At 36.1% G+C, this 16,027-nt stretch overlaps 1 protein-coding gene and 1 long non-coding RNA gene across 20 annotated transcripts in view; one reads left to right on the forward strand and one right to left on the reverse strand.

Annotated features, from left to right (window-relative positions):
* The window catches only part of LOC148108413 (uncharacterized), a 129,788-nt gene that overhangs the window by 69,941 nt on the left and 43,820 nt on the right, over window positions 1-16,027 (forward strand). The gene's annotated exons all lie outside the window — the stretch shown is intronic.
* The window catches only part of LOC123802417 (phospholipid scramblase 1), a 28,752-nt gene that overhangs the window by 1,539 nt on the left and 11,186 nt on the right, over window positions 1-16,027 (reverse strand). For all 19 annotated transcript variants that reach the window (XM_045813213.2, XM_045813096.2, XM_045813135.2 and 16 more), the window contains 5 exons: window positions 15,665-15,909; window positions 13,776-13,818; window positions 10,886-11,106; window positions 9,289-9,450; window positions 1,293-1,454 (listed from right to left, as the gene is read on the reverse strand). In XM_045813213.2, coding sequence (XP_045669169.2) covers window positions 1,293-1,454; window positions 9,289-9,450; window positions 10,886-11,106; window positions 13,776-13,818; window positions 15,665-15,909 — 833 coding nt within the window. The remainder of the gene's footprint in view (window positions 1-1,292; window positions 1,455-9,288; window positions 9,451-10,885; window positions 11,107-13,775; window positions 13,819-15,664; window positions 15,910-16,027) is intronic.

Genomic DNA, 16,027 nt, shown 5'->3' on the forward strand with positions numbered 1-16,027 from the left:
CTAATGGCCACTCACCAAGCTTTAATAATTATTAACATGACCAATCTTGGTTCACTAATTACTCTTTCCCCTAAATCCCCCTGCCTTCACCCTCATTATTTAAAAACAAATCTGTGATATCATACATTTTATACTGAACCACTTCAGTGTGTGCCCCTAAAAATTTGGATTCTTTTGTTTTTATATAAGCCCAATATCATTAGCATATTTTTAAAAAATAATAATCCATTAATATCATCAAGTAGCCAATGTTCAAATTTCTCTGAATTCCTTCTAAATGTCGTTTGTTCAAATCAGTATCTAAATATGGTCTACAAACTGCATTAAGTTGATGTCTCTTAAGTTTCTCTCTCTTTTTATATTATTTTTATCTTTTTATTTTACTGACACTTATTTGTTGAAATGACTAGATCTTTTTTCTGTATATTATCTCACTTTTTAGTTTTTTTGGAATTGCATCCCATGTCAGTGTTTAAGATGGTCATCTAGTGGCTCCAAACCTTTCCTGTATATTGGAATCACCTGACAGCTCTAAACAGCTTGCAGGCTTAGTCCCACCTCCAGAGATTTTGATTTACTATCTGGATGCAATCTTGACATAGGGAGTTTGAAAGCTATCCAGGTGTTTCTATTGAGCAGCTAGGGTTGAAACTATTGCTCTGTCCCAGAAGTCCTTGATTTTGGCTGCATATGGAGCCACCTTGGGAGCTATACAAACTTCTAATTCTGAGCTTCTAATTTAGTTAAATTGGGGTACAGCCTGATACTTGGGGTTTTTCAAAGTTCCCTAGCTGATTAAATGTGAAGATAAGTTCAGAATCACTGCTCTATCGCACGTAATTCCTCTCAAATGGCAGTTTGGCTTAATGGCTTGATTGGATGTTTACTCTTATTGCAGTTTGCACTCCTGTATTAGATGATTTAATTTAATAACAAATCAGGACGAAATCTTGTTTTACTGAGTCTATTCCATGTAAGCCCAAATTCAAACTCTTTTTCACAGCACTGATTTCAATTTTTAAATAAAAACCCCAAAGACCAGGGCCCCTCCTTAACACATGAGGTCCTTCTGTTACCATATGAAACTGCATAGACTCTCCAGAGAAACTAGTCACCTGCAAACCCAGAATACCAGAAGAAAATGAAATTTTGGAGCTAGAATTAAATGGGGCCCCTTGGAATAAAACCTATATATTTAACAAGGTCATTTAAAAATGTACAATTTACTAAACCATTTTCAGAATGATACTAGAGAAACCACCTAAACCCAAGATTAGCAAGAATAGACTCACAATGAGGAAACATGCACCAAGCATCACAGCTTTCATTTTCACATCAAGGTCTAAAGGGAACTGGATGCCAAAGTTATCAGCATCTGTAAATGCCTCTCTCACGAAACCAGTCCACTGCTTGGAAATCTTGCCAACCACATTTTCTTCATCAAGAGATTTAATCTAAAATGAAAAAAAAATACATTCTTAAGGAATTCTAGAAAACTGGTAACAAACTAAAAGTTGAAATAAAATGAAACACTGTATCAAAATTATGTGCAATACTTACATATGAACATTATATCACTCATTTAATGGATGTAGATTCTTGTGCCTACCTTTAGATGCATGAAAAAAGAAACCTGTTTCTTTGCTGCAGAGAACTTATATGAAAGTAGTTTTGCTTAAATATTTAACATCTTCTATTCTACATTAAGATAAGTAATAGGGGCTCTTGGGTGGCTCAGTCGTTAAGCGTCTGCCTTCGGCTCAGGTCGTGATCCCAGGGTCCTGGAACAGAGCCCCGCATTGGGCTCCCTGCTCTGCTGGGAGCCTGCTTCTTCCTCTCCCACTCCCCCTGCTAGTGTTCCCTCTCTTGCTGGCTGTCTCTTTCTCTCTGTCAAATAAATAAATAAAATCTTAAAAAAAAATAAGATAAGTAATAAATGAATTCCGTTTCTCTAAAACAAAATTTAAGCAGAAAAAGATACAAATATAAAATGTCTCTTTGGTGAAATTTCTAGAAGCCATCAGGAAGGTACTAAATTAATCCTCCATGCTGTAAGAAGCCCAGAGAGTTTATATAAGCTGAGTGTTTAAATGTGATGGGAGTGTTCATTACCACCATCAGTAGGAAAATATGAAATGCAAAGAGCCTGGAAAAGAAGACTGGCAGTTTTGAGTAAAGGAAAATAACCAATAAGTAACTTGATGGGATGCCGCAGGTCAAGGGTTGGGGTAAGACTGAACAGTGGGGTGGATGGACAGTGAACAACAAAAAGAAGGAGGATAGATGATAAAAAGAGCTCCAAAGTAAAATTTTTCTAATTTTACAATTCTGCCTGAGGAAAGCCCAGGGCCATCTTAAAAAGTTGAACATTTTGTGGCTGGACAAATGCACCTCACCAAGTAGGTATGTAGGGGGGGATGAATGTAGCCCACACTTTCCATGGTATGTGCATGCAGAGTTACATCAAACCAGGAAAAGAAGTATCCTTTTCAAATGTGCACAAGTTACCACAAGTGCTAGCAACACCCACTGAAGCCCTAGCTCAGGTTGAGAACAGCAAAATAAATGTGAGGAAACTTGGGGTGCCTGGGTGGCTCAGTTGGTTAAGTGTCTGCCTTCAGCTCAGGTCATGATCCCAGGGTCCTAGGATTGAGTCCTGTGTCGGGATCCATGCTCAGCGGGGAGTCTGCTTGTCCCTCTCCCTCTGTTACTCCCCCTGCTTGTGCTCTCTCTCTCTGTCAAATAATAAATAAAATCTTTTAAAAATGTGGGGAAACTAAAAACAGTCGACTCATTTTAGTTTGGTATAGGTGGATGGGTTCTTTAAAAATCTGAAATAAACTTCTAATATGACTGTGATAGCATAGATTACTGTTCAGCAAATATTCATGCACTACCCTCCCCCACCAATTGTAGGCCCAGTATATGTCCCTGTACATTGATAGTTAGGGTTGGACATGTGATTTGCTTACCAATGGAATGTTAATAGTTGTGGCATGAGCAGAGGCCTTAAACATGGTTAAGTTGTTTGGCCTGGCTCTTGCTCTCCAGTGATCAGCCACTAGAAATACATGATCCAAGTAGCTGCATTTGCTACAAATCCAGAATGAACATACCCGGAGTAGAACTGAGGCCAACTTACAGCCCAAACCAGAGCCATCTAGCTGAGCCTGGGTATATTCCCTGAGACACAATTGACCTACATATCCAATAGCATGAGAATAAATACCTGTAGTTTTAAGCCACTGAGCTTTAGGGATTATTTGTTATGCAACACTATTGTGGCTAAACAGACCAATACAAATTCCTCTTGCATGCCTGTGTTTCTTGTTTGTTTGTTTTTAAAGATTTATTTACTTATTTGAGAGAGAGTGAGAGAGAGCATGAGCAAGAGGGGCAGAAGGAGAGGGAGAAAGAATCTCAAGCAGACTCCACACTGAGGACAGAGACTGACATGTGTCTGGATCCCAAGACCCTGAGATCATGATCTGAGCTGAAACCAAGAATCAGACACTTAACCAATTGCACCACCCAGGCTCCCCTGCATACCTCTATTTTATATGTTAATAGTACGTTTGAAACTAGTAATAAAACCTTATATTTATTTTTAAATTTAGTCATTTTTTATTTTTGAAGTTTTTTAAATGAAATATACAAAAGATAATCTATAAACCACCATAATCCTACCACTAAATTTAACCAATATTGACATTTCTCCTTTTTATTCCTATAGTAAGAAATTTAAAAATTTACCAAATTTTATGTTAAGTAGAATATGTAATTTTTTATGAAAAGGCTCAGAATTGTGAATAATGATTTACAACTGAAAAGTAAATAGGATTAGATAATTTTTAGCTAAATTCTAGGTATTTAAAAATGGAAAATCTATACAATAAAATGATTGCAACTTCTAGAAATAATAAACTAATATTATATACCTATACATTTATACTGATAATTGATAGTGGTATTCTAAAAATAAATCTATAGGCTCATCTTATAAATATAAATGCAAAAAAATCAAATAGAGGGTCGCCTGGGTGGCACAGTGGTTAAGCGTCTGCCTTCGGCTCAGGGCGTGATCCCGGCGTTATGGGATTGAGCCCTACATCAGGCTCCTCCGCTATGAGCCTGCTTCTTCCTCTCCCACTCCCCCTGCTTGTGTTCCCTCTCTCGCTGGCTGTCTCTATCTCTGTCGAATAAATAAATAAAATCTTAAAAAAAAAATTCAAATAGAATATTAGCACATAGAACCTAGGTAAGTATCAAAAGAATATAGTATAATAAATTGTATAATGCTAGAACATCATATAATTCAAAACATATCAGTATATCAGGTGCTGTAAAAGCATTTTATTTATTTGCTAATTAAGCATTTGTATAACATAAATGCTTCAGAAGTATTAGGTGGTATTTTTCCCTCTCGAAAGCTTTAGAAATATGTACTATTATTAAACACAATTTTCATATGGAAAAACTGAGGCAAGTAGAGGTTAAATAATTTGTCTAAGCTCACAAGAAGTCACAGGGAGGATTTCAAACCCAGGCACTCTATTTGAGTCTATACTCATAACCATTGTGATACCTTTTAGATAGTTAGGTATCAATTCTAATAAAAATCTAGATCAGGGGTCAGCAAACAATGATCAGTGGGCCAAATTTAGCCTACCCATCTTTTTTGTAAAAGAAAAAAAGTCATATTAGGACACAGTTATATGCAGTATTTATATATTGTCTATAACTATTCATGCTACAATGACAGACTTGAATAGTTGCATACAATGACCATATGGCCCATAAAGTCTAAAATGTTTTCTATCTCATCTTTTAAAAATTTTTTTTGCTAATTGCTGCTCTAGGTAAAATAGGACTAGAAAAATAATATGAAAAATAATAGCCAATGTCTTTCTAAATTGTGAAACATTTGCTGCTATTTCAATTGAAGTCATCAACTTGGTAGGTATTCTCACAATTGGCATTACTGTTCAGTTTTGCTTCTAAAGTAGACTAGAAAAGAAAATGAGCTAATTGGTAAATAAAAATAAGAAGAGTTAAAAAGATTTCATTTTGTTCTGTAATTTTATAACTAGAAAAACCAAGTATAAATAAGCAAAAAATGTTTCTTAAGTTAAATACTAGAATCCAGTCAGAAGACTGGGTAAAGGGTAAACAAATAAATAGCCTTTTTCAATATTAAGAATAAGTACCTAATACATCTATATTCCTTCTTATTGGTGATCATGCCTATAAATTACTTGGGAAAATTTTACCAAAAAAATATAGATGTTCTATATAAAGAAACCCATATGATCTTATGAAGAATATAAAATTAGATATGAGTGAATAAAAAGACATCATGCTTCTGGGATGAGACAGGTTTAGCATCATAAAAATGCTAATTTTTAAAAATGGTATACAGATTTAATACAATACTAATAGGATTCTAACTTCTGAAAAATTGCCTTAATATTCACAGGAAAGGAAAAATCTGATAATAGCAAAAAAATATGATAAAGAAGAATAATAAGTGGCTGTTTGGCTATGACTAGATATAGAATACAACATTAAGTTGCCATAATTGAATCATAAGGCACTGTTGTAAGCACAGATAATTAGATCAATGAAACAGAGGAGAATCTAGAAATAGATCCCATTATTTATGGGAATTTAATGTATAGTTTTTCAATTCAGCAAGGAATGAATACTTTACTTAATAAATTGTGATGACACAGCTGTCTAGCCATCTGAAGGAAAAAAATGTTTGATCCTATCTTCTACAAATAAAATTCCTGGTAAGTTAAAGATTTAAATATGAAAAGATTAAAAAAGGAGTAAAAAAAATAAAATTGGGAGTAACTTCATAATCAAGACAGGATAATGAGAAGATATTAAAATAGATATATGTGACTATATATGACATATATATGTATATAAATATATATATGTGTGTGTGTGTGTGTATAAGAAAGGGTAGATTTGTGGAAACTATTTGCAGATCAGAGGACAGATGCAGGGTCAATGTATTCAACATACAAATTACATTTATAAATTGACAAGAAAAAAGTAAACAACCCAATAAAAATACAGGCAATGGATACGAATAGACAATTCAAAGAGAGAAAACACAAGTCGCCAATATATTTAGAGTAAAACGTTCATAATCCCTAATGGTCAGGGAATTATTGATTAGAGATAACCTTCCCCCCTCCCACTTGCTGATTTTAGATTTACTTTTTAGTTTGAAGTTTGCAGTTTAAGTTGTATCTGGGTGTCATTTCTTCTTCTTACTCAGAACTCCTTGTACTTTTTGAATCTGAGAAACCATGGTATCAAGTCTGCATGATTTTTACCCATTTATCTCTTTGAATATTGTCTCTTTGAAAATTCTCTGTATTCTATTTTTCTGTGGCTTCTCTTTGGCACATGCAAGAGTAGTTTATTCTAGCTTTCACATTCCTTTAAATTTTTTTGGCTCCTTCAAATTTATCTTTTCCCACTCTCCTATTTATTTTCCTCATATAGATCATCCAGTTCATTAATTCTCTCTTCACCTGTATCTAATATTCAGCTCAACCCAATGAGGGGTTTCAGCTCAATCCTTCCAATGAGGTTTCATCAATGAGTGTTCCTTATCTCTGGAATTTCTATTTGGTTTGTTTTCAGATCCTCCTGTCCTTTTTTTAATAGTCTCACTTTCCCCTTATGACCTTTTCTGTTTCTTCTTTAGCCTCTTTAATGTCTATTTAGATATTTCTTATATGATTGATTGCAGACTGTTCTATTATAAGCAGTTTGTTGGTGGTGAATTAATTCTTAGAACATTATGTAATTTTTGATCTATTCATGTGAATATCAGCTTTTTCTATAGGAACAGAGAGTGTTTTGGTGATCAATCTTTGGTGATCTCCTTCTAGTGTGCTTTTGTATTCAATTCTGTCATCTGTATCACCATTCAGGATCAATTTCTATGTTATGAGGTTCCTCATCCATAACAGTGGTATGAATTCAGACTTCAGACTCATAGAGGGGACTATAATGTATTAGCAGTTTCATGGATTCCCCCCCCCCCCCCAAAAGTCCTGGAAGGAGACAAATTCCCTTATTGCCTCCATGGGATAAAAAGCCTGCTTGTCTTTCTTCTACTCACCCTTGGGACAACTTCCACCTATATGGTGGATCTATATGATGAAAACATCCCAAACTTTTTCTCTACATACCAAAAATCCAACATAACTCAAATACAAATTATGAGGTTCTCACAAATCAACTTCTCCAAGATTGTTAACCTGGCTAATGGCCTCATTATCCATTCAGCTGCTTCTTTTCTTTTCTTTTCTTTTCTTTTCTTTTCTTTTCTTTTCTTTCCTTTCCTTTTCTTTTCTTTCTTTTTTTTTTAGAGCAACAGAGATGGATTGAGAGAGTGGGGGTGGAAGGGCAGGCAGAGGGAGAGAGAGAGAACCTTAAGAGGCTCCATGCCCATGCCCAGTGTGGAGCCCATCGCAGGGCTCAATCTCACAACCCTGAGATCATGACCTGAGCCAAAATCAAGAGTTGGATGCTTAACCAACTGAGCCACCCAGGTGCCCCTCATTGAGCTTCTTAAACATCAGATATTACAACAATATGAATCAGAATCATCTCCAAATTTTCTTTCATGGTCAGCTGACTTCAAAGCCATGAATCAGTTCCACTTGGTATACTTATGCAATGTCTCTGAATTATTTCTTCCTTTAGAATGGCTCCTGCTCCTGCTGTGTTCAGGCCATTATCTCTTTTCTACTCTGTTTCCATACCATTAACACTATGATGGAGTCCATGTTCCATAGTTGTTCCTCGTACTGATAATTCCTGCTTTCAAACGTTTCATTCCCTAGCCTACAGAAGATGATTCAAGGAACTACTTTCTCGATTCTGTCAAAGATGTTACCTAGTTAGCACCATTCTGGATGCACAGGAGAGTAGTTAATTCATTACATATAATGGATGCTTTAAGGCATCCACTGAGAAGGGTTGCTGGGAGATTTCTAAATTCCTTAGCATTAAATATAAAAGTTTCACAGTCCAGTTTCACTTGTTGCACCAGTATTTTCACTTATTTTCTACAAATAAAGTATATGTCAGCAAGAATTCTATTAATATTCCCTGAAAACACAATTACCTCTCAGTCCTCTGGCTCTTTCATAGGAATGATAAACCCTACACAGAGAACTATTATTATACAAAAACTATAAAGTGTTTACACATGCATAGTATACACCCCCTCATTTCCCCCCTTACACTATGTATATGCCTTTGTAAGAGTCTTTATAAAGTCTCTGTTCTATCACGTGTTTTCTTAGAATTGCCTGTGTCTCTCGTTTGACTTTGAAATCACTGAGGGGAAGGTTTCATTTTTATATAACCAGGGTCTAACAGAGGAATTGAAAATCATGATTAGAGGAGCCAGGCAGATAATATAAAGAATGGAGCTGGACAGCGGAAAACTATAGGAAGTCAGGGGACAATGTCAGATTTCATACAGCTTTTCATAAGGGGGCAGCCCTGCTCGGTTTTAAATTTTTGCCCCTTTTTGTGGAAATGTTGGTCTAGTTTAACATATTTTATGATTTTCCAAAGAGAATCATGATATCAGGATTAAGTTATAAAATCTCTCTATTTTTATACCTTTGCAACTAAATACTTTGGGCTACAAGGCTAGGCCATCTATGGAAAAATTGCTGTAATGAAATTCCTCCATGTAGTAAATACACAGATAAATTGTGGTTTACAGTGATCGAATTTAACACAAGGATAAAGAGAGGCATAACTGGGAAGTATATCTTACACTATCTTTCTTAAAACTCTCTTTGCATAAGTGAGCTTTTTGTAGGAACTCAAAGACGTCAGAACTTCGAAGAGAATCTAGAGCACTGGCAGCCTGTATTTCAGACTAAGGAAGGATTCACAGGCCTTGGCAATCAGACTTAGATGACGAGGTTCACATTTTATTGTAAATGGGTAATATACGGAGCGTCCATATAGAAACCACCACGTTCAAATGTTGGATGTTTTGCTTATACTTATTTATTTGACTACAGGCTCTGCTCCTCTTTTTTCCATTTAGTACAATCAACACTGATGCTTCATCAGAGCATTAACCACCTCTCTGACCAAAGTTACATATAAAAGCACACTGTCTTCCTCTTGAAATATCAGGCCACACAAATTTATTTTATTTGTAACATCCTCCCAAATTATATTATCATTTTTGAGGAAAGCAAGACCTGTAAACCCTATCACAACTCTTACCTCAAAATCAACATCTGAACAACAGCTGCATAGAAGACATGGAGCAATAATTTTTAGTACATCCTCTCTCCTCTCATTTTGAATTGTAAACCTTGGCAGGCACGGATCCCAGGTCTGAATAACATAACCTACAGGTACACCAGGAGGAGCATAGATTGCTATCTACAAAAGCAAAATAATATATATATATACATCATAATAATTATAATGTCTAGTAACAACTCATTTATTGAATACTTTCAAAGTGTCAGACACTGTTTCAAGCACCACTTAATAATTAACACATCCCTACAAGGTTGGTATTATTATCCCTATTTAGAGAGAAAGTAACTGAGGAGCTGAGAAGTGAATTAACTTGTATCAGATTCCCAACTACAAAGAAGAAAAGATGAGGTACAAACTGGGGCAGGCTGCACTGCATTGTCTCCACTCTTAAACTTTGCTCCATTGGCCTTTGTACATTTTTTAATCTCCAGATTTATGAAAAACATCTAAATTGTTAAGGAACTATTTTCTTAAACTTTTTTTAAAACAGTGGTTTAGAGGTAGGAGCACAGCTTTGATCAGTGGTGCAATTTCTAAATATGAGCAGCAATGGTACTAAAATGGAAAGAAAATGAAGCCTGGAATCTTGGCTCTGCTACTTAGCTAGGTGACCTTGAAAGGGCCTCAGTGTGCTCATTAGTAAATGACTTCTTAAGCCCGTTTTTTACAATAGTGTAATACATTTAACGTATGCTTTACATTGTAGAGCATATTCCGTCAAACTCTCAAGTTTTTCCTCAGGTATTCCTGGATAAATATTACTATATCTAACTTAAATGATATGGAAAATAAATAACTCAGCACAAACAACTTCAGTTATCTTTTTAAAATACAATACAGTATTAGATTTCAAATATTCATGTGCTTGTAACTATGTCTGTCATGTTAGCACAGCTCCCTCTATGGAATGACTGAGCGGCCCCGGCAGGGCTGGTCTCAGGCCAATGGAGATATAGGCAAAAATCACCTTCTCTATAAACTCCCTGTGCCCCAGCATCTCCCCTGAGATCCACATTCTCTAGCAGTGGGCTGCCAAGTAAATTAAACAGACACCAGGTCTTTATGGAACTAAAGGTACTCACAACTAGTGTATACCTCTTATAGGGAGCTCAAATACATTCATAATTTTTATGGATATATAAAAAAAAAACAGCACTGAAATTTTTCAGAGAGGGCCTCTCTGTGAGGTTGGCCCAAACTGTGAGATGAACACATGTAGGATATTCTCTATGGTATCACTGCTCTGGCTTTGGCTAGGCTTTTCATGTTCATTGTAGGTAAGGGACTAGAACAAGGTGCCCTACCTTCTCAGCTCTACATGAAGATCAAGAAGCCTGGTCTCTGAGATTTCTGATCTCAACTCCACAAGACACACGTGGGGCTGTTTATTGTTTTTCACTGCCTTTCTTCTTGGACAATTTACTCTCAAGTGTAAACCAATAGGTTATGGACCAATTTTCCTTTAAATCTCATTTGATTACATAAATTCAATGAAAGGGTAAAAATTATTGCTGAACTACTCTACAAATGACCCTGGTAGTTGCTCACTGACCTCCTGAAGGCAGCAAGGGCAACAACAGCAGTCGCACTTTAGTGGTCTCTCCAGAGTTATAACTTCTCGGCCCATATTATCAAGAATCCTCATGGTAAAAGGCCTAGAAGCCCCACAGCAATTTCGGGTGCAGAAATCCGTATCCTCTGTTGCAAAGTAAATCCTCTGTCCAAAGCTGTTCTTAATTTCATATTTGTTATTAGTTTCAAAACCTGTGAAGGCTACAAACATAAAAGAGGGAATCACTATGACCATTATGCTAAAAGAATATTGAATCTATCCTAAGATACTATAATATGTAGTTATGCCATTTTTAGATGATACTTTAAGTAACACAGGGAGAAAGAAAAGGAAAGGTGTTTAGAGATGATCTAGATGGAGGATAAAAGGGAAAGGGAAAGAAGAAGGAGAGGGTATTAAGGCATAGAGAAATTAAGAGTCCCTATGGGAGACATGGAAAAGAAAACAACTCATACCTTCCTAATTCCATAGACTCATGTCAGAAAGTCAGACTGCTGCTGAGGGATGGTGCAGTGCTGTAGATGGTCTTAGCTGTGCGAGGTGTATGCAGAAAATATCCACTTGCTTGGTATAGTTTTCACATATTCAATTATGTAGGGGAATATAGGATGGTTGCTATGTTTATACTCTATGAAATATGCTATCGAATAAATTGGTTTTTAATATACCACATTCATGGCTTATGTTTTTGCACTGTGTGAGGGAAGGTAATGAGAGGGCTTGCTCTTAATGCCCAGTAGAAAGGGAGAGGGTGAAAATGGAAGGTGAATTAGAACATCACACTGGGCCTGGAGCACCCTTGTTTACCTCAGCAGTAGTTGTTCAGAAGTGGCAGACAGGTATTAGACAATGGGAAGAGGTGCTTGGCAACCAAGGCTGCAACTCTTAGGCTATCTAGACCACTGACATCCTAAGTAAGCTCTGTACTCTAGAGGGGCTAATCTCTTCATGGGGAGACAGAAGTACGCTAAATGCTGATGCCCATGTGATATCTTACCAATGGGCTTCCCATACTGAATCACACATTGCAAACCTCTCCTTGCTTAGAGCCAGAAAGGAACAATTAATGGTCCCACTAGTCTATAGTCCTTGTTAACGTGGGTCATGGGATGTCAGAGCCACCAAAATAATGAATGATTAAAAGATATATATGGGACAAAAAACACTCTCTAATGTCTGTGTGGATACTTTTAGTCAGATAGAGATGTCCTTCATAAATTCTATCATCATGACCTCCCTTAAGTTCCTTTGCTCTGGACTCTTTCTTTAAAAGAACCACCCCTGACCTCAACATCTGACAGTCACATGTTTTGTGAGAAAAAAATTAAACTGATTCATAACATGGACTCTATTATCTAAGTGTTTCATTAAGTAGCTTAATCTCAAAATTCTTCAGCTAGTTTATCTGTAAAATGAGATCAATGGGTTTACACAATCTGTAGGTTACCTTCTAGTTACTAAAAAAATGAGAATAAAACAAAAGAACTCTATGGTTATCATTACTGTCTATAAGCTTTTGAATTGGGAAGTGTGTAAGTGCCTGTCGTAGACTCGGATGATAAAATAAATGGAGTAATCTTCATCTCTTCATACTATCATAATCTTACAACATACACTTTCATTGAGATGAAAAGAAAACAAGAAAATTAAAGACATTGCTTTTAGAAAACTGAAGAATTAATAACTACTAAATTTGGACTTTATCTTTCATGATTAATACATACATATCTCACAAATATATATAAAACTTATACATTTAAAAACTATAAATGGAGTGCTGTATAACGTACAATGTCTGTTTTGGTTTGGTTTGACTTTATAATGTCAAAAATAAATTTCTTAAAACATTAAAAAACTCAAAGTACAAATTATCAAACAACAAAGAACACCTTTCCAGAGAAAACTTAGTATACACAAACTAACAAAAACAAGAACATTATAAATATCTAACAATGTACATTATAAGCCATTTAAATAAAATAGGCAACAACTATATATTCTAACCACATCTATTGCTCTACTCTTAAAATTCATGTTATAATTTCTACCAGTGGAAAGGGAATTGGCAGAGAGGTGAAGAAGGCCTTAACATATATTCTAAAAGCTAGTTGAGTGTTCATTAAACTCTTTATATCTAGAAGAAAGACACTGTGGCTCATGAATCCATCCAGGTTCTCTTCCCCTGGCAAGAATCCTGAATCATCTAGTGGCTTCCTAAGGTTACCTTGCATCTCAGGAGTGATGTACCCAAGGAAATACTTATTGGCCATTCACATGAGCAGGAGTCCTGTTATAAGAAGCTGGGCTTCCAGGCCTGCTGGTCAGCATTCTCCAACACTGAATTATCCCTGTACCCAAGGTGATAATCTACAGCCCACAGAACAAAGGTCTTACAGGGTTCATGTGAGCTCCTAATAAAAAATGTGGGCAAGAATACTATTTTCCAAAACATACCCATCCAAATTGAAGAAGTTTATTTGCTTTAGAAATGTACTAAGGTCACTGAACTAGTGCATTTGGTTCTGTGTCAATATCAAGATCATCATAGGGTGGGGAGAAAACAGCTGAAGTGATTTCTAGAGAGAAGTGGGAGAAAAAGTAAGTTTTGAATGGTTTCCTTCTAAGTTGGGGTATATACCATGAGGACAAATGCTCAGAGTAATAGTATTTTACCAGCTGACTCCTAATTTCCAGAAATGAGCTACTGATGATTACCATCATTTCATTATCATGAAGAGAGACATTTGTAAATAATCAGATTTAACTGTTCCACATCAGTGAAAGTGCTACATTTGTGGTTGCTTATATGCCTTTATCTGTATAAACATCTTCTCTTTCTAGAAATATGATCAATACGATGAATACATACCTTCCAGAAGCTCAATTTGCTGATGAACCAGTATCTGATCGATCTATTACAGTAAAAAAAAAAAAATTGCACTATATTTCCATGCTTTTTATACCAACCAAATTAATATCAGTGTTTTTATATTATAAGGAATGTATAAAATCAATTATTAATCTTTATCAATATTTAATAATAGCATATCTTACTTCTAAACTTTAATGCCTAAAAAAGTATAAAATTAAGGTTGATGTATCTTTAATCAAAAAAACAATCTATTGAAAGTGTTCACTATTAATGTGGGCAAATTCAGGTCAAATAAAATTGACTTACAGTGGAATCCATCTAAAAAAATTTTTTTTAAAGTTCCTTCTTGCAAAGACTTAAGAAATATTAAGACTCTGGGGCGCCTGGGTGGCACAGCGGTTGAGCATCTGCCTTCGGCTCAGGGCGTGATCCTGGCGTTGTGGGATCGAGCCCTACATCAGGCTCTTCCGCTGTGAGCCTGCTTCTTCCTCTCCCACTCCCCCTGCTTGTGTTCCCTCTCTCGCTGGCTGTCTCTATCTCTGTCGAATGAATAAATAAATAAAATCTTTAAAAAAAAAAAAAGAAATATTAAGACTCTTCATCCATTTAAAGAGCTTCTTTCTAAATCTAAAAAAAAATTCGAAGGGTGGGGCGCCTGGGTGGCACAGCGGTTAAGCGTCTGCCTTCGGCTCAGGGCGTGATCCCGGCGTTGTGGGATCGAGCCCCACATCAGGCTCCTCCGCTATGAGCCTGCTTCTTCCTCTCCCACTCCCTCTGCTTGTGTTCCCTCTCTCGCTGGCTGTCTCTATCTCTGTCAAATAAATAAATAAAAAATCTAAAAAAAAAAAAAATTCGAAGGGTGCTTGATATCATCTTTTGGAACAGGTAATAACTTCCCCCTATATTCTGTAAGGCCTTGATTTTAAAAAGAATCTGTTTAAGGTATCTGTCAGAGAATGTATGAACTATAAAAGTTCTTACAATACATGCTGCCCAAGTGCGTTGTGGGAAATTAAATGAGTACAGAGTACAAAAGAGCCAATTCATTTACTGAAAACTGGTTGGTTACCACAGGAATATATTTATTTGTTTATTGATCAGACACACAGAATTTTATATTCCTACTCTACGCACCAGATTTCCAACACTGGGCAAATACTAACCCTCACACTGCTAGGATATGGTATCATGCAGTACACTAAAATCCAGGATTTTTTTTTCTTACTGGTGGTGTTAATAATTGGTTCTCCCAAAGAACAAAAAGCATCATAAAATACAGTTTTGTTAATTATAATAAAAAGTGAATCATGTTATACACAAAATGTTAACCCTTTGTTTTTGGTACCACTATACTGACACTCAACACCAAAATTAGTTTAATGTTTCTTTTCACCTTCCAGGAAGTTATTTGGTGTCGGGATTAAAGACAGTGAGATCCAGAACCAAGGTTCTAGAAGTAAGAAGCCATTCCTACTTCTTTAGTGTTTTGGCTCCAAGTCAATTATATAACCTCTCTGGATCTCAGTTTCCTCCTCTGTAAAATGATTATAATTATAACACCTATATAACATAGAGCTTCTACAAGGATTGAATAAGATAATACATGTGTTATACTTAGGAACAAAGTCTGGAAAATAGTGCTTAATAAAGGTTTGCTACTGGCCATTACTGCAGATTATATTAAAAATCATAGAAAACACAATTTCCTAAGACCTTTGTATTTTGCTTTAAAAGTAAACTTGACCTAGAAGAAGTATAGTAATTTGTTAGCGTAAAATGTTGTTTTACCATTTCAAATGTTTGTGAATTAGTCATTTTTAAATTTCATTAAGTAAACTATAAGCACAGTTTTCTTTTTTATGAGTGTGTCATTTATTTGAAATTACCTGACTTAAATATTCCAATCCAGGTGGACAGTCTAATGGAGGTGGTGGTGCGGGCATCCATGGCACCCCTGCAGGCCCACCTGGCTGATTATACACTGGCTGGTGTTGGACAGGAAAGCCTACTGGGCCAGCACCTGAATAACCAGCTGGTGGAATTGGATAGCCACCCTGAGGGCCAGGATAGCCCGCCTGGGGGCCAGGGTAGCCAGCCTGGGGGCCAGGGTAGCCAGTATGTCCTGGAGGTCCTGAAATACAAACAGGTGAAATAATTTGTAACTGCACAGGAAATTTGAAACATGAATTCTTTGGGGATTACTCCTAAAACTATATAAACTGAAACTTCAGCTCAGAAATCCTGTTTCT

This window comes from Ursus americanus, chromosome 20 (assembly GCF_024610735.1).
Source record: "Ursus americanus isolate L20-20 chromosome 20, mUrsAme1.1.p, whole genome shotgun sequence".
Lineage (NCBI taxonomy): Eukaryota > Metazoa > Chordata > Mammalia > Carnivora > Ursidae > Ursus > Ursus americanus.